Source organism: Protobothrops mucrosquamatus, unplaced genomic scaffold (genome assembly GCF_001527695.2).
Source record: "Protobothrops mucrosquamatus isolate PMUCROS unplaced genomic scaffold, P.Mucros_1.0 scaffold3034, whole genome shotgun sequence".
In the NCBI taxonomy this organism is placed as follows: domain Eukaryota; kingdom Metazoa; phylum Chordata; class Lepidosauria; order Squamata; family Viperidae; genus Protobothrops; species Protobothrops mucrosquamatus.
In genome coordinates, this window is record NW_015389048.1 from 82362 (window position 1) to 102442 (window position 20081).

The 20081-nt window shown below is 38.9% G+C and overlaps 1 protein-coding gene across 1 annotated transcript in view; it reads left to right on the top strand.

Moving 5' to 3' along the window:
* The window catches only part of KCNH7 (potassium voltage-gated channel subfamily H member 7), a 119759-nt gene that overhangs the window by 48994 nt on the left and 50684 nt on the right, over positions 1–20081 (top strand). Inside the window, exon 7 of the mRNA XM_029286173.1 lies at positions 13807–14006. Coding sequence (XP_029142006.1) covers positions 13807–14006 — 200 coding nt within the window. The remainder of the gene's footprint in view (positions 1–13806; positions 14007–20081) is intronic.

Consider the following 20081-nt stretch of genomic DNA (forward strand, 5'->3'; position numbering starts at 1 on the left):
GAGGATCCGGTGGCAGGATAAGATACCAGATACAGATGTCCTCTCCAGAGCAGGCCTATCATCAGTTTACACTCTGTTGATGAAAGCCCAGATGCGCTGGGCAGGCCACGTTGTAAGGATGCCAGACCATCACATCCCTAAACAGCTCTTCTATGGTGAGCTGTCTCAAGGAAAGCGATCGCACGGGGGACAAAAGAAGCGATACAAAGACACGCTGAAAGCATCTCTCAAGTCCCTGGATATCGACACCATCTCTTGGGAATCTTTGGCGCATGATCGACCGACATGGCGTACCCTGGTTTACCCAGGGGTGCCAGACATATGAACACAGGAGGACAATCTTGGCACAAGAGAAGCGAGCACTCCATAAAGCCAGAGCTGCAAATGCTGAAGCAACAGTGTCCACATTTCTCTGTTCAGTATGTGGCAGAACATTCCGTGCTAACATCAGTTTAATCAGCCATCTACGGACACACCGTTGATGGCCCACAATCCACAAGATGTCAAGGTCTTCATCGAAATCGATGGACGAACAACATTAACATTCTAGGCCTGGGAGGCCTCCAGATCTAGAACAGACTTCCGGAAGTGATATCAATGCACTTCCGGCGGGCCATTCTAGGCCTGGGAGACCTCCTCCAGGCCTCCGAGGCCTAGAATGGACTTCCAGAAGCAGCATGGGTTCAGCCGGCAAGCGTCCACACTTATTGGATATAAGAAAAAAAACTAAGGAAATAGGAATCCTTCACCCTTCCTGCTCTTCTCCAATTCATTGCACCTGCTCTTACTTTTACTTCCCCCCAAGAACAGGCTTCCTGTGGGGACCCAAAGTCGGCCTCTTTGGTTATAGGGGCAGCAGTTTTCAAAGCCTCGTGGCTTTCCTCTTAAGGACATTGCTGAGTGCAAAGAACTCTTTGGCAACTTGTGAGACTTATTGACCTTATTCCTCCGCAAGGTTGAAGGATTAGATGAGCTTAATGGAAACTCTCTTTATATCCCTGCAGTTAATTACTCTGCTTCAAGCATCCCTCCTCTGATTAGTGAAGGGACGATAAAAGTTTAGACCTTCTGCTCTTTTGGCAGTAGAGAAGCTGCTGAAACAGAAGGTAATGTCATAACCACCAGGCCATATGGAGGCATCTCTCTCCAGCATTCCCCAGTAATTTTGCTCATTTCTAGGGGGAAAATGCTGAGGTGTGATAGACTTCCAGCATGAGAACCTCAAATGTAGGACCTTGTTCATTATGACTGTTATGTCTCAGCCTGCATCAACCCTTTCAACTAAGCCAAATCAGGAAACAGATTCTAGAATTCTAGCTGGAAATTTTACTTTATTGAAATAGGCTACAGTGACAGAACTTTGAAAGCCTGATGGAGCGGAGTTGGCTGAATTTTTCTCCAATATCTTTGAGAAGTCCTGGAGAACAAATAAAGCTATAAGGAATTTGAAGTGCCAAATACTGTCGCTATCTTAAAAAGAGAGAAAAGGAAGATCCAAAAAAACAGAGGCCAGTTACTCTGATACATAAAAAATTTGCAGCGAATCATAAAAATAATCTATAAACACTCTGAAAAGAATGTATTACTTCCCAGATGACAGCATACATTTTTCAAAAATAAGGCAACTACTAACATTAATTTTATGATTAATTTTCTTAATAAATTGTGGGAGTGCTGTAAATGCAACATAGTTTGATTTCATCAAACCATTTAATAAAATGATTATGTTATCAAGTTAGCATTGATGCTTAATGACCGCATTCTTTTCTCCAGGATGATCTATCCCCAGCCTAGTTTTTCAGATCTTCCAACAGACATGCAATATTGCTGTAATTGAGTCCATCCACCTTACTAGTTTGTTTCTTCTGTTCTTTCCTTTCACCTTTCCCAGCAGAGTGGACTTCTTGATGATGTGTCCAAAGTATAATAATTGACCTTGGTCATCTGTACCTACCTGAGTGAGAACCCTGATTGATTTGTTCAATTATTGTTTTCTTGGCTATCCATGACCTTCTCAGAAGTCTTTTGTAGTACTACAGTCCAAAATACTTTTTCTATCCCATTTCTTAAAAATCTACTTTCACTTCCATAGTGCATCACAAGAAAACCATTGCCTGAACGTTTGATAAAATACCCTGACCTATTAACAAACCAGTTAAGTGTAGGGTGGATGGCATAATAATAAAGTGGACAAATATATATATATATATATGTATATGTATATATATATTGCTTAACGTTTGTTCAAAGGGTACTGATTAAATGGAGAGATATATCAACTGGGATATCAAAGCATTAATTTCTGGGACTGTAAAAAATGTTTTCCCTAGCTTAGAGAAAAGGGCTGAAAATACTAAATAACATTAATAGAAGCAAACATAAAAATCTTCACTTAGGAAACAGATCAAATACACAGAGTGAAAGTAGGAATACTTAGCTTTGCAATATTACAGTGAAAAGCATCTTGGAACAATAGTTTATTCAAACAATATAATTTAACAATGTGTTATGGCTTCAAAAATGAGTTTCTCTGCAAATCATGGGAAGTAATAGTTACGATTTATTTCAAGGTGGTAAGGCCCCCATGAATATTATGTCTAGTTTTTTATTCCATATTAACAGATTTACTGACAGGCCACAAGGATCACTTGAGATAGAAACTAATCATAAGAAGAAAGATCGAAGGATCTGGTCATGTTTAGCCTAGAGAAGAATAAAGGGTGATGTAATAGCAAATACCCAAAATGATATCATAGAGAAATGAAATCAAGATAGCCATATGCATAACACAGGATAAAGAACAGATTTCAATTTAATATTAGTAAAATGTTTCAACACTGATGTCCAAAAGTGGCAATGAAGTTCTCTTCACTAGATGTGTCCATGTAGAACCTAGACAACCATCTGTTGGATAGACGCTTTAATTTGAATATCTACAGTGAAGTTGGTCTCAATGGCCTAAATCGATCCTTCCAACACAATGATTCTTAATTGTAAGTCTCCCAGAGTTGCCCTGTGGTGAGATAGCTAGTTTCAACTCTACACACGTGGATTTGGTTGTTCATGCCTGGCAAGGAGCTTGGGAGGTAGTTTAAAAGTACGTATGATACTCCTTGTACTCCCTAAATATGGACACCTCCCAAAACTTTTTTCCCCACTTGTGAGGATTTAGAGGCAAATTAAGTCTGACCAATATTATTATTACATCAGTCTCTGTTTTGTGTTTTAGTCCAGGGCTTTTCAATCAGTGGTACGGGTACCACCTGTGGTACATTGGCACCTGGCAGGTGGTACACGACCATCCTAGAAAAGTGGTAGTGGGGGAGGGGAATGAGCTGAACCGGTGGCAGCACCGTACAAGTCTGAGCGAGAGACAGCTGGAGCTGCAGGGCTGTCAGGGCTCAGCGGAAGCGCCAGGATCAGCGCTTCTTCGGGGCTGTCAGGACTCAGTGGAAGCACCAGGATCAGTGCCAGGATCCAGCTGGGCCCAGAAGAAGCACTGATCAGCTGGAATGTTGCAGCACCTCCAGGGTCTTGTGATTTACATTCAGATGCTTGGCAACTGATTCATATTTATGACGGTCACAGTGTCCCAGGGTCATGTGAAGTGACCAAAACCTGCTGCAACCACCCAGCAGACGGGGGGAATAAAAACCAAACACCCCCATCCCACCCCCGCTGCCAATCCTCAACAGAAATGCTTGCTCGGCTGTGGCTTGGGGGGCACTTTTTCAGTGCCATTGTAACTTTGAACAGTCACTAAGTGAACTGATGTAAGTTGAGGACTACCTGTACTTTATCACTTTTTTCCTTTTTTTTTTTTGGTCATCAAGTTTTTGACACTTTGCTAGGTGACTGGTGGTACTCGGATATTGCTATATCCTAAAAGTGGTACAATGGGTGAAAAGGTTGAAAAGCCCTGTTTTAGGGGACTAACATTAAGTAATGTTATAAAAAGTTTGATTATTCCACAACTGCCCTTGATCAGGGCAGGCAAGCCAAAAATAAGTTTGTCACCCTGATCTAAAAATAATGATAAACAGTTATAAATATCAATCGAACTGGAGTGTGTTTTAAAAAGACAAAACAAATGGTTCAGTCCCAAAATTTGTTGCCTCAGCAGTGGTGCATCATAGAATTGTTGTAATATTGCAAAGTGATGTTCTGTTTTATGTATACTTGTCCCTTTTTTTCATCACCTTTATCCAAACCAATTGTGGAGAAGTCTACAGGAGACTAAAAAAGAACTTTCCACAATCATAGCATTGAATGCTTTCTTTGTGACTTCATGCCCCCTTTATGTCCTTTTCTGTTTAGCTCTTCTGGGGCATTTTAAGTACATGTATAATCCAAGTAACATTAAGTGCTTTAAAGGTGAAGTTAGATGTCAGTCTGGTGAAACTAACTCAGTGCTATGAGTATGTGCTCAAGTCTATGTTCAAGTCCACTTAATGCAGTACAATGTTTGTAGTACAATATTTCAGCCTAGCATGTTTCTTGCTGTTTGTGGTCATGCAAGCTTGGGCAACTGGATGATTGGAATAAACAACGGTTATGTTTACCGATTAGCATGTAAAAACCTCCAGGTTATCAGGTATACTTGATGGCAGGAACTGAGCCCAAAATATTTTGTAGGGAAATTGTATGACCTGAGAATACAGAATAGTCTTTGCTCCAGTCTTCTAATATTTCAGCAGTTTAGATCTATTGGAGACTGTTTATACAGGATTCATCTTGCTCTATCTACTCCCAAATCCACTCCATTTAGGAGATTCCTCTGAAGCAGAGTTGAGGGCAATTAAAGGAAAGTTCACTTGCACAGCCAAAAGAGTACAGAGAAGAGCAGTAAAGATGATTAGGGAACTGGAGGCTGAAACATATAAAGAATTGTTGCAGGAATCAGTTTAATGAAAAGAAGGAATAGGGGTGACATGATAGCAGTGTTCCAAATCTAAGGGACTGCCATAAAGAAGAGGGGGTCAAACTATTTTCCAAAGCACCAGAAGGCAAGACAAGAAGCAATGGATGGAAACTAACCAAGGGGAGAAGCAACCTAGGAGTAAGGAGAAATTTCCTGACAGAACAATTAATCAGTGGAACGACTTGCCTCCAGAAGTTGTGAATGTTCCAACACTGGAAGTTTTAAAGAAGAGATCGGACAACCATTTGTCTGAAATGGTATAAGGTTTCCTGCCTGAGCAGGGGGTTGGACTAGAAGACCTCCAAGCTCCCTTCCAACTCTGTTATTCTGTTATGATGTTGGATGCAGTCCAATGAAAAGCCGAACTTCTCTTCNTTTTGCCAACCCTAATAGTTTATACTGTATGCAGAATAAGTTAATCATCAGCTAACTTTATTAGTTAATTCCTTGTTTCCAATTTATATTGAGGAAGAGAAAAGACATAAATGTACATAATTGTGAGAGGCTGTCTTCATTACTGATAAAATTACACAGAAGTTATAGCTAAGAATTAGATGCCCACCAATTACATAGATTTTGTATCAATTCTGTAATTCCATAGAATAAATTTTGAGTTATCCCTGTTTATGTAAGGGTACACTTTCTCTGGTGTGAGGATTTATTGTGTCCACAGTCACAACCCAAATCCCAGGATTTTTTAAGATGCAAGTTCTAGAACTCTCAGGACCTTCAAATTTATTTTTTAAGCCAAGTTAAAACTTTAATTTTCTATTCTGATCTAAATTTTATTGTTTTTCATTTTATGTTGTTAGTAATAATACCAATAATAAAATGCCATCTCCACTACCACTTTGTAAAGGATGAAAGGCTATTTGGGGGGGGGGGGTGATTTTATTTTTTGTGTAGCTTAAGTTTTCAACTTGATGCTGAGTCTTATATCTGTAGTATAAACAAGTGAGAAATTTGATAGACTCAACAAATAACTTTTTAAAATGAGCGTATTTAAGTCTTCCTTATTAGAAGCTGGGATGAAATGAAACTGTAATTTAGAAAGATCAACTTATTAAACGTATGGACTAAAACATTAATGATGCCATAGCCAGTGTAGGTGCTTCCAGATCAGGCACTTTTTTCAGTCACCTGATCTGATTGATGAAATTTCTCCCTCTTCTCTCTTTTTTCAACCACCATACAATATTTGTTAAAATTTGCCCAGGAGGGGAAAAAAATGAATAACTACATTACAGTATGTATTTTGACCGGTAGTTTCAAAAGCCTTCCATCTGAAAGTAGCTCTTGATGATCAAAGGGGAGTTAGGAATCTGCTCAAAATTGGAGCTCTCAGTGGATCATTCTCCATACCACAAGGTTAAGGTGTGGGTTTAAGTCTTGAAATGTAATGATCAGATTCAGAAGATAGATCCTGTAAGTTCAGAACATGGAATCTAATAATATCCAGAGAAGCAATAAAGTGGCAATAGGCCATTCTGAGTAACTCAAGATAAAGCTCAGGGGAAACAGGATCTTTTCTGGATCACACCAAAGTCCATTTAATCTAATATCATGTTTCCAAAAGTGACTAGCTAGACTTATAAGGGCAGTTCATAGTCAGGATATGAAACAATTGGGTTTCATACCTGTATTTGCCCTTTTCCATAACAAAGGGTATTCCAGTAATATGTGTATTTTATGTAGTTTAATGCAAAACTCTATTTGCAATTCCATAATTCCATAAGCTAGGGTTGAATCGACATATTGCTTCAATAAATACTTGTTTATATATTTTTTACCAAATCTCCTGATAATCAGTTTGATTGTCTGTCTCTCAAATGCTAGCAATATGACAAGAGAAAAGCTCTCAATCCACTATCGTCACACCATTTTATTGGTCTTAATTCCATTTATGAACATGCACATTTATGAGAATTGGCAAATGCACTCTGTTATGTCAGACTTCACGTCAGGCATAGCAATAAATTTCACCCCTCCAGCAACTCAGGCCTTCATTCAGTAACTAGCTAACAACAGAAGCTTCATAGGTGAAATACAACTAATTAAGCTGTTGTATTACAGACAAGAAAGAATAGTCAGAAAAGTGTCTCTAGCGTTGTTGGGGATTTCAATTCAGCAAGGTCCCTTTTAGAGAATGTGGTTCTAAGCATATGCAAGTCACTAAGTAACACAAGATCCCTTTAAGAATGTTGCTGTTCCTGGAGAGCCTGTTTGATATAGTGGTGAAAGCACCAGGCTAAACACTTGTGACCTCTAGTTCTGTCTTAGACATAAAGCAGTTGGCTGACCCTGGACCAGTCAGTCTCTGCCTAGGAAGAAGGCAAGGACACATCACTTCTGAAATCTTGCCAAGAAAACTACAGGGACTAGTCTAGGAAACAAAACTGACTCTCCCCAAAAAAGTTGCTGTTTCTACTGCTAACTTGGCTGCTTGAGCAGGGAGCTGGACTAGAACAGGGCTTTTCAACCTTTTCACCCATTGTACCACTTTTAGGATATGGCAACATCCGAGGACCACCAGTCGCCTAGCAAGGTGTAAAAAACTTGACCCCCCCAAAAAAGTGATAAAGTACAGGTAGTCCTCGACTTACAACAGTTCGCTTAGTGACTGTTCAAAGTTACAATGGCACTGAAAAAAGTGCCCCCCAAGCCACAGCCGAGCAAGACACCTGCCTGCCCACCCGGTGGTGCTCTTCCTCCTGTCTGAGGTTTCCATTGTTGTGAGCATTTCTGTTGAGGATTGACAGCAGGGATGGGGTGGGGGAGTGCTTGGTTTTTATTCCCCCATCTGCTGGGTCGTTGCAGCAGGTTTTGGTCACTTCACATGACCCTGGGACATTGTGACCGTCATAAATATGAATCAGTTGCCAAGCATCTGAATGTAAATCACAAGACCCTGCAACATTCCAGCTGATCGGCGCTTCTTCTGGGCTTAGCAGAACCGCCAGGATCAGCGCCGAGCTCCAGCTGGATCCTGGCGCTGATCCTGGCACTTCCACTGAGCCCTGACAGTCCCGAAGAAGCACCAATCAGCTGGAAAGTGGCACTGATCCTGGCATTTCCGCTGAGTCCTGACAGCCTTGCAGCTGCAGCCATCTCTCGCTCAGGCTTGTGCGGTGCTGCCACCGGTTCAGCTCATTCCCCTCCCCCGTTACCTCTTTTCTAGGATGGTCGCGTACCACCTGCCAGGTGCCCATGTACCACAGGTGGTACCCGTACCACTGGTTGAAAAGCCCTGGACTAGAAGACCTCCAGGGTCCCTTCCAGTTCCTATTCTATCCCATCCTATCCTATCCTATCCTATCCTATCCTTAACATCTGGTTCTCTGTGTGGATGCAGGCCTGGCCTCCAAGGCCTAGAAAGGACTTCCGGAAGTGTGTTGATGTCACTTCCTGTGAGCTATTCTAGGCCTGGGAGGCCTCCAGATCTAGAACAGACTTCCAGAAGTGATATCAATGCACTTCCGGCGGGCCATTCTAGGCCTGGGAGACCTCCTCCAGGCCTCCGAGGCCTAAAATGGACTTCCAGAAGCAGCATGGGTTCAGCCGGCAAGCGTCCACACTTATTGGATATAAGAAAAAAAACTAAGGAAATAGGAATCCTTCACCCTTCCTGCTCTTCTCCAATTCATTGCACCTGCTCTTACTTTTACTTCCCCCCAAGAACAGGCTTCCTGTGGGGACCCAAAGTCGTTGGCCTCTTTGGTTATAGGGGCAGCAGTTTTCAAAGCCTCGTGGCTTTCCTCTTAAGGACATTGCTGAGTGCAAAGAACTCTTTGGCAACTTGTGAGACTTATTGACCTTATTCCTCCGCAAGGTTGAAGGATTAGATGAGCTTAATGGAAACTCTCTTTATATCCCTGCAGTTAATTACTCTGCTTCAAGCATCCCTCCTCTGATTAGTGAAGGGACGATAAAAGTTTAGACCTTCTGCTCTTTTGGCAGTAGAGAAGCTGCTGAAACACAAGGTAATGTCATAAGCACCAGGCCATATGGAGGCATCTCTCTCAAGCATTCCCCAGTAATTTTGCTCATTTCTAGGGGGAAAATGCTGAGGTGTGATAGACTTCCAGCATGAGAACCTCAAATGTAGGACCTTGTTCATTATGACTGTTATGTCTCAGCCTGCATCAACCCTTTGAACTAAGCCAAATCAGGAAACAGATTCTAGAATTCTAGCTGGAAATTTTACTTTATTGAAATAGGCTACAGTTACAGAACTTTGAAAGCCTGATGGAGCGGAGTTGGCTGAATTTTTCTCCAATATCTTTGAGAAGTCCTGGAGAACAAATAAAGCTCTAAGGAATTTGAAGTGCCAAATACTGTCCCTATCTTAAAAAGAGAGAAAAGGAAGATCCAAAGAAACAGAGGCCAGTTACTCTGATACATAAAAAATTTGCAGCGAATCATAAAAATAATCTATAAACACTCTGAAAAGAATGTATTACTTCCCAGATGACAGCATACATTTTTCAAAAATAAGGCAACTACTAACATTAATTTTATGATTAACTTTCTTAATAAATTGTGGGAGTGCTGTAAATGCAACATAGTTTGATTTCATCAAAGCATTTAATAAAATGATTATGTTATCAAGTTAGCATTGATGCTTAATGACCGCATTCTTTTCTCCAGGATGATCTATCCCCAGCCTAGTTTTTCAGATCTTCCAACAGACATGCAATATTGCTGTAATTGAGTCCATCCACCTTACTAGTTTGTTTTTTCTGTTCTTTCCTTTCACCTTTCCCAGCAGAGTGGACTTCTTGATGATGTGTCCAAAGTATAATAATTGATCTTGGTCATCTGTACCTACCTGAGTGAGAACCCTGATTGATTTGTTCAATTATTGTTTTCTTGGCTATCCATGACCTTCTCAGAAGTCTTCTGTAGTACTACAGTCCAAAATACTTTTTCTGTCCCATTTCTTAAAAATCTACTTTCACTTCCATAGTGCATCACAAGAAAACCATTGCCTGAACGTTTGATAAAATACCCTGACCTATTAACAAACCAGTTAAGTGTAGGGTGGATGGCATAATAATAAAGTGGACAAATATATATATATATATATATATATGTATATGTATATATATATTGCTTAACATTTGTTCAAAGGGTACTGATTAAATGGAGAGATATATCAACTGGGATATCAAAGCATTAATTTCTGGGACTGTAAAAAATGTTTTCCCTAGCTTAGAGAAAAGGGCTGAAAATACTAAATAACATTAATAGAAGCAAACATAAAAATCTTCACTTAGGAAACAGATCAAATACACAGAGTGAAAGTAGGAATACTTAGCTTTGCAATATTACAGTGAAAAGCATCTTGGAACAATAGTTTATTCAAACAATATAATTTAACAATGTGTTATTGCTTCAAAAATGAGTTTCTCTGCAAATCATGGGAAGTAATAGTTACGATTTATTTCAAGGTGGTAAGGCCCCCATGAATATTATGTCTAGTTTTTTATTCCATATTAACAGATTTACTGACAGGCCACAAGGATCACTTGAGATAGAAACTAATCATAAGAAGAAAGATCGAAGGATCTGGTCATGTTTAGCCTAGAGAAGAATAAAGGATGATGTAATAGCAAATACCCAAAATGATATCATAGAGAAATGAAATCAAGATAGCCATATGCATAACACAGGATAAAGAACAGATTTCAATTTAATATTAGTAAAATGTTTCAACACTGATGTCCAAAAGTGGCAATGAAGTTCTCTTCACTAGATGTGTCCATGTAGAACCTAGACAACCATCTGTTGGATAGACGCTTTAATTTGAATATCTACAGTGAAGTTGGTCTCAGTGGCCTAAATCGATCCTTCCAACACAATGATTCTTAATTGTAAGTCTCCCAGAGTTGCCCTGTGGTGAGATAGCTAGTTTCAACTCTACACACGTGGATTTGGTTGTTCATGCCTGGCAAGGAGCTTGGGAGGTAGTTTAAAAGTACGTATGATACTCCTTGCACTCCCTAAATATGGACACCTCCCAAAACTTTTTTCCCCACTTGTGAGGATTTAGAGGCAAATTAAGTCTGACCAATATTATTATTACATCAGTCTCTGTTTTGTGTTTTAGTCCAGGGCTTTTCAACCAGTGGTACGGGTACCACCTGTGGTACATTGGCACCTGGCAGGTGGTACACGACCATCCTAGAAAAGTGGTAGCGGGGGAGGGGAATGAGCTGAATCGGTGGCAGCACCGTACAAGTCTGAGCGAGAGACGGCTGGAGCTGCAGGGCTGTCAGAGCTCAGCGGAAGCGCCAGGATCAGCGCTTCTTCGGGGCTGTCAGGATCAGTGCCAGGCTCCAGCTGGGCCCAGAAGAAGCACTGATCAGCTGGAATGTTGCAGCACCTCCAGGGTCTTGTGATTTACATTCAGATGCTTGGCAACTGATTCATATTTATGATGGTCACAGTGTCCCAGGGTCATGTGAAGTGACCAAAACCTGCTGCAACCACCCAGCAGACGGGGGAATAAAAACCAAACACCCCCATCCCACCCCCACTGCCAATCCTCAACAGAAATGCTTGCTCGGCTGTGGCTTGGGGGGCACTTTTTCAGTGCCATTGTAACTTCGAACAGTCACTAAGCGAACTGATGTAAGTTGAGGACTACCTGTACTTTATCACTTTTTTCCTTTTTTTTTTTTTTTTTTTGGTCATCAAGTTTTTGACACTTTGCTAGGCGACTGGTGGTACTCGGATATTGCCATATCCTAAAAGTGGTACAATGGGTGAAAAGGTTGAAAAGACCTGTTTTAGGAGACTAACATTAAGTAATGTTATAAAAAGTTTGATTATTCCGCAACTGCCCTTGATCAGGGCAGGCAAGCCAAAAATAAGTTTGTCACCCTGATCTAAAAATAATGATAAACAGTTATAAATATCAATCGAACTGGAGTGTGTTTTAAAAAGACAAGACAAATGGTTCAGTCCCAAAATTTGTTGCCTCAGCAGTGGCGCATCATAGAATTGTTGTAATATTGCAAAGTGATGTTCTGTTTTATGTATACTTGCCACATTTTTTCGTCACCTTTATCCAAACCAATTGTGGAGAAGTCTACAGGAGACTAAAAAAGAACTTTCCACAATCATAGCATTGAATGCTTTCTTTGTGACTTCATGCCCCCTTTATGTCCTTTTCTGTTTAGCTCTTCTGGGGCATTTTAAGTACATGTATAATCCAAGTAACGTTAAGTGCTTTAAAGGTGAAGTTAGATGTCAGTCTGGTGAAACTAACTCAGTGCTATGAGTATGTGCTCAAGTCTATGTTCAAGTCCACTTAATGCAGTACAATGTTTGTAGTACAATATTTTAGCCTGGCATATTTCTTGCTGTTTGTGGTCATGCAAGCTTTGGGCAACTGGATGATTGGAATAAACAATGGTTATGTTTACCGATTAGCATGTAAAAACCTCCAGGTTATCAGGTATACTTGATGGCAGGAACTGAGCCCAAAATATTTTGTAGGGAAATTGTATGACCTGAGAATACAGAATAGTCTTTGCTCCAGTCTTCTAATATTTCAGCAGTTTAGATCTATTGGAGACTGTTTATACAGGATTCATCTTGCTCTATCTACTCCCAAATCCACTCCATTTAGGAGATTCCTCTGAAGCAGAGTTGAGGGCAATTAAAGGAAAGTTCACTTGCACAGCCAAAAGAGTACAGAGAAGAGCAGTAAAGATGATTAGGGAACTGGAGGCTGAAACATATAAAGAATTGTTGCAGGAATTGGGTATCTCTAGTTTAATGAAAAGATGGAATAGGGGTGACATGATAGCAGTGTTCCAAATCTAAGGGACTGCCATAAAGAAGAGGGGGTCAAACTATTTTCCAAAGCACCAGAAGGCAAGACAAGAAGCAATGGATGGAAACTAACCAAGGGGAGAAGCAACCTAGGAGTAAGGAGAAATTTCCTGACAGGACAATTAATCAGTAGAACGACTTGCCTCCAGAAGTTGTGAATGTTCCAACACTGGAAGTTTTAAAGAAGAGATCGGACAACCATTTGTCTGAAATGGTATAAGGTTTCCTGCCTGAGCAGGGGGTTGGACTAGAAGACCTCCAAGCTCCCTTCCAACTCTGTTATTCTGTTATGATGTTGGATGCAGTCCAATGAAAAGCCGAACTTCTCTTCTGACCAACTGTTTTAAATACTTAATGTTCTTTGGGCTCTCATATGACTTATTTCATCATTAAACTGTTAAAAACTAAGCCAGGGTAATATTACAGTCCATCTTCATTCAGTGGTGAGACAAGTTAGCCAGCCTGGATTTGTGTAGTTGACATAATAGGGCAGGACTATGCTATGCCAAGACATGCCAGGAGAAAAGAAAGCAGAACACCGTGGTTGACATAAGACAGTCAAATAACGATACTCTTTGGCACATATTTGTAGAAAAATTGATGTTTTTTATTGGGAAAATACAATTGGATGCAGTATCAAATAACATATCTGGATAATGCATGTTAGGAACATGTTAGAAGTACTGTAAATTGCAGCTTTGCAGGAATCATCCCATCAGGTTAGAGTGATTCATCGAGTAACTGTAAACCACTTTGTGTAGTTCTCCTACCTCACATATTTTTAGGAATGGAGCATTAAGTTTTCATTTCATAATGCATGATCCCGTGCCTCTATGTGGTGCCTGGACAAGTGTCCAAGGCTGAGTACTTAATTGGGACAATATAAGTGGCAAGAGGCATATATCCCTTTCAGTTGCCTCCTCTGTAAGATGTGGGGTTTTCGAAAACTATTGTATTACAAATATTTTAAGATATATAAGTAATTTTGTATGGGTACAATGATATTAGCCAACCACTTGTTTGCTTGTTTTATTTTAACCCAGCATTAATGTATGCAAGCATTTTTGGAAATGTATCTGCAATAATCCAAAGACTATATTCTGGAACGGCACGGTATCACATGCAGATGCTACGTGTGAAAGAGTTCATTCGCTTTCATCAGATTCCCAACCCACTGAGGCAGCGGCTCGAAGAATATTTCCAGCATGCATGGACGTACACCAATGGCATTGACATGAACATGGTATGTACATTTGCTTTTAGCAATTAATGCACACAAACATATACATATGTGTTTAGCAACTAATGCACACAAACATATACCCAAATGGATAAGGAAGGAAACCACACCAACTGCTAGTAGAAAGCTTTATTTCTAAATCTAACCCCCCTTAACTCTTTGTTCATATTGTTTTCTATTGTTTTATGTTCTCTTAGCCCCTCCCCACAGATTGTATTGGGAGATGGCCGGCCATATACATAGTTTTAATAAATAAATATCAAGACACTGTAGTATAACGCTTTGGAAAATGGCCAGTTTTAACTGTAAGAAGTAACCTGTACCACTTCAAATGTCAGTTGTAGACAACATCTTTTGATAAAGATTGCACGAGCAATTACTGTAGAGTTGCTTACAAATCAAGCCTTGTACATAAAATGGTAACTGCAGTTTTTTTGCTGAAAGTAACACAACCATACACAGTAAGCACCAAAATGTGTTCCATGGATGATGGGCATACCATATGACTATCTACATGCCTTAAGGGAGATGCTTAAAATTATACCATACAATTTGTAATTAAATATGTCCTTTTCTTTTTTCAATGGAAAAGCAAACTCAAAAGCAGCTGTTGAAAGAAGAATCCCAAAGCGAGGAGTTAATTCTTTCTTTTTGTTCATTCAAGAACATAATGTGCACTTAGCTGTTTTTCCAAAGTAGCCGCTAGGAGTGTATAAATTCACAAAAATATACATTTTTAATTTAAAAAAACAGGCAGAAAAATATCGAACATGCTCCAATGTTCTTCTGCTTTCAACTGTCACATTCAAGGATTCTGTTCAGTAAAATCAAATATTCCCACCGAGCAGAGGATGTTCATAAAATATATAGTTTAATAATAAATTAACCTGTTTTAAATCTGATCCAAATGCCACCAGTATTAAAGGATTTCGCTGCAGTAAAATCGATCCATCTGGTCAAGATTTGGATCCATCAAAATGATATAAAATAGTTACCAATAAAAGGAGAATTTTTGTAGCTCGGGGATAAAATGACGGGTCCTTGGAGCTCTCCGAGCTTGGTAATCTAGCACTGATAATGTTACCAAGTTTGGGTCTGCAAGAAAACAGCCAAGATCAGAGAGCACCAAGGACCCCTGATAAAACAGTTGCATTCTAGTTTAAATAAAGTAAATAAATAAATAGTTGAGGGAAGCCATGCCCATATTTTTCACAAAACAAAGCCATTTGTTACTTTTTTTTTTTTTTTACTACCAACCATTTCTGAAATTGAGGCAGGTTTCCAAAGCTGTTTGCCGTACAGCACATGAGACTTCCAAACCCCATCAGGCAAACTTTAATTCCTGTGTTGAAAATTGCATTTCAAACTACAACTAATACATTGATACAGAGCAATGGCTCACATGTATTTTAATGGCCCTGTTCTCGCCTTTGATCTAATAATCTGCTATGATCAAAAGCCACCGTTTCCCTCATTGTGGAAATGCAGGCTCACAGTTCACTTTCTTCAAGAAAAGCCTAATCTCCTACGAGACCTTGCACCATCAGAGTACAGGACTGACTCCTGCCATTGAAGCTATAAAAACACTGCAACAAAAATAGGTTTAAACAAGACCACATGGAAGATATTGCAGTTGTATGTTATTGTGAACCATAAACAGAAATAGCTTCATGGAACTCTTGGACCTGCGCAGTACTTCAGATTTGATTCCAAAAGGTTCTTTAGAAGGCCCAGGAACATAAAATAAGCGTAACAGTTGTCTGCAAGCCTTCAAAGCAACGACATATATTTCTTGGGACTGCACAGGAAGCGCAAAAGGCTGATGTGCAATCCTGAGTCACTGCAAGATTAAGGTGCTGGTTTTCTCAGCGGCACCTTCTGGGAATCAGAACCGAAATACTACACAGCCAACATCTTCCTCCTAAACTTACCACCTAAAAACAGCCTGCATGTCTGTCTGCAGGTACCATTCAAGGAAATAAAATATTTTAGAAGATGGGCCAGTAAACTGAAAAAAAAAAAAGTTGAATTCAGCAGCAGGTATACAAATTACTTTGAGGAAGGTGTTGTGTTTCATTCACTATGCTTGATTTTTGAATCCCTAAGGCAGCTAATGGAACGGCTGATTTTGTGCTATGGACTTAAAGTTGAAAAGGGAAGAAAAACATCAAAAGGATTTTTTTTTAATCTATAGTGTCTTTTTTTTTAAAGTTGTGCTGTTAATATGAAAGCAACAGTAAATATCCCAAATCAGGAAAAATCAACATCAAAAACAACCTTTGTCAGAAAACATCCTAATTTAGTCTAGTTTTTGTAATGGTTAATATATGCCTAGTTTACACTTGAGAAAAAGTGTATTGAAAACAGTGAAATATAGACATGTAAAATGAGCAGAATTCATTGTCACTGCAAACATTCAAGTGATCAGAATTATTAAAATACAGGTAGTCCTCACCTTATGACCACAATTGAGCCCAACATTTCTGTTGATAAGCAAGACAGTTGTTAAGCTGTTAGGACCTTTCTTGCCACAATTGTTCACTGAATCACTGCAATTGAGTGAATCTGGCTTCCCCATTGACTTTGCTTGTCAGAAGGATACAAAAGGTGATCACGTGAACCCGGGACACTGCAACCATCATAAATATGAGTCAGTTGCCAAGCTTTCCGAATTTTGATCACATGACCACAGGGAATGTTGCAATGGTCATAAGTGTGAAAACTGTCATAAGTCACTTTTTTCGGTGCCTTTGTAATTTCAAACAGTCACTAAACAAACTTGTAAGTCGAGGGCTACCTGTATCTGTAAATGAAGTATTTCATTAGGAACAACTATCAAAGCTGTCAGAAAATGGTTGGACAAAACTTGGAAGATGTTATTTGACTTGGTCTGAAACCAATCTATCATTTGTGAGGTTATCAAATAACTGACTCTATCAAAGCCATGTTTGGCGTTCCTTAAAAGAAGTGGCATATGTGGTTATTTCAATTAATATTGCTGAATCACTTAATATTGTTCAGCTAAGTAGTACAGGTGTAAGATTTGGTGTATTGAAAAGCAATCTTAAATGGCTTCTCAGCTCATATTCATCAGTACACTTGGTGAATGTCAGTTAACCACTCTAGTTGCTATTGCATGTAAGTGAAAAGGTATGAGATTTCTGCTTCAAATCCAAATGCAGCAGTAAACATAATTCAACAGCATTTTGTAATACTATGTTTCCCTGAAATTAAGACCCGGTCTTACATTTATTTATTTATTTATTTGCTTCCAAAAGAGGCACTAGGTCTTATTTTCAGTGGATCTTTTCCACTCACCTCGTGGTGGTGGCACTGACAGCCCCACCCAGCCGTCTCACTTCTTCTGCGGCCGAAGGAGCAGCTTCCTTCTGCAGCTGAGAATGGAGCTCTGCCTGCATTTTGCAGTCAGAGGCCTTTAAATGCAGGCCGAGTTCCATTCTCAGCTGCAGAAGGAAGCTGCTCCTTCCGGCGAGGCAAGTGTCGATCCATGGGAGGCCTGGCTGCAATGGTAAGCTCCACCCCTCACCCCCACCCTAGCTTGATTTTTAGGTGTGTGCCTCACCCCAAAACTAGGGCTCATTTTTGGGGTAAGGCTTATTATTAGGCCCACCCCAAAACTCAAGCTAGGGCTTATTTTCGGGGTAGGTCTCACTTTTGGGAAAACATTGTAGGGTATTTCTTATGCTCGTGAAATTCCATCTGTTTAGAAAAATACCCAGTTGAATTTTAATGCAAGATTGTTGTACCAACTGTCTTTTATATGTTGTACTTATGAAAGATTTATCTTTTTCTTGTCTGCTTCATACCTTAATACATGGAATAACACCACCCACTGGTAAGAGCAGGAGGTATTTATATCCAATTTCATTCCAGTGTAAAATTGAATATCCCATGTTAACTGTTGAGATTAAATTTATTTTAATGATTTCTCTTTCAAATAGTTTTTTTTTCTTATTTAGCAATGTGATTGATAAATTGAAGGGCAAAATCAGGTTTGGGCAACCAAAAAAAAAGAATGAAAAGAAAACTGAAATCTAAAATGAAAAGTATTTTGAAGGTGCCATATTCATGGTCTATGGTTTAGCCCCACAATTCTGAATAAAGCCATCATGCCTATCACTTTATGCTTTTGGTTGTGTTAGTGTTTTTTTCACTCTCACTATGTGCATGTTAGTAGCAAACATTAAAAAAAAATTCTCTTAGATCCATATGCAGATGATTTGAACTCACATGTTCTGTGAATCATTTGAGCATGCATTATAATTAATCATGAAGAATCTCTCACCTGTCATCAGTAGCAATTAGCAGACTTTCTGAGATTCAGAGAGGATCACTTGACTACCCTGAGATGTTTGTGGCTAGGATGAATTATAAAAACTGAGTGTAGACTTGTTTAAAGAAAGAATAGTTCTTGCTGTGAAAAGCTAATGCATGCTTTGTGTAATTATATTCACTGTTAATATTATGAAGAGTTATTTAAAATGCTTTTTAAGATGTTAATGTTAATACATTGGAATATTTTTTTTAAAAAAGGAATAAAATACTGGGATAGGTACAACAGCTTTATGAAAATAAAGCCTTACGATATAGTTATTGAAAACAGACAAGTTAATATTTTTTCCTTACTTTATTCCAAATGGCTGATCGATCAAAAGAACTGAGATAGGCTTAGAATATAATTATTTTTAAACATTTTTTTACCTTATTTCTCCTCTCCTTTTCTTTCGTTGTACATTTTAATGTAGAACACACTTTTCAAAGTTCGTGCTACTGATAATATTATGTGCAATGTTTGAACAAACATGATTTGGGATTTACTTTAATCACAATCCAAATTCTGAAAAACAACACATTTTAATATTTTCTCTTGGAGGACAACTAGTGATTAGATGAACTGCCAGATGACTGATGGAAAACAAGTGTCCCCATCTTCAAAATAAAGAAAGAATACAGGGAGGAATTAGTGTCATTCGGTGTACCACAATATCTGGAAAACTCTAGAGCAGATCATAAAAGATCAGTTTATTCACAAAAAACAAGGCAAATCATCACACTTTTATCAAGGAAAAGCCTTGCCAGACTGGCCTTATTTAAGGAACCGCAGGAATGCTGTATACATAATATATCTTAATTTCACCAAAACATTTGATAAAAGTATCCCACAATATTAAAATTAACAAGCTATTTAATCATGACTTGAATGGCATGTCAATTAAAGTGAATAAATAGCTGGCATAAAAGTCATTCTTAATAGGTTCTCATCAGTGGTTTCTCATAAAAATAAAGTCAGATATTTAATAAGATGCAATTTTTTCAATCTCACGTTCTGCACTATTTAGCATTTTAATGACATATGAAGAGATTGAGAAAAAGATACTTCTCAGATGACATAAGATTATCAAGTACTCTAGAAGACAAGTGAAATTTGGAATAGATTAGAGACATGAGCTGTGAAAACTTTTTTTAACACAGACGGGTACAAACAAAAAAAAACCCAATATATTTAGGAAATAGGACTAAGACGCACAAGTATAAGCTGAGAAATGCCTGTCTGATAACAGCACCTGTAAAATATATTTTGGAATAGTGGGTACTGCAAACTGAAGGTGAATAAATAGAGTGAAGGTTTAGAAACAGACTTTTCAAAGCACTGGAAGAAATACTTCCATTTTATTCAGCACTTATTTATTCAGCACCTCAGGTACCAAGTCCACTTCTACATACCATATTTTAAAGAAGGATTTAGACAGCCCAGGACAAATTCAGAGAAGGGCAGTGAGGCTGATCAGGAAATTAAAGTTAATTCCAATGAAGAAAGACTGAGGAAACTAAGGGAGGAAATGTTAGTGTTCTTCAAATACTTAAAAAGGTACTGTACAGAAAGTCTCCCTTATTCTAGGAAAATGAATTGTTACTAGAAGACAAATGGAATTTTAGAACAAGTGTTTTTAAACAACAGTAAAAAAAAAAAGGTTCAACAACAGAGTCAGTAATTCAAGATTATTAGTTCCCCATTGTTGGATATGTTCATGAGCAGACATTTGAATTCCTGCACTG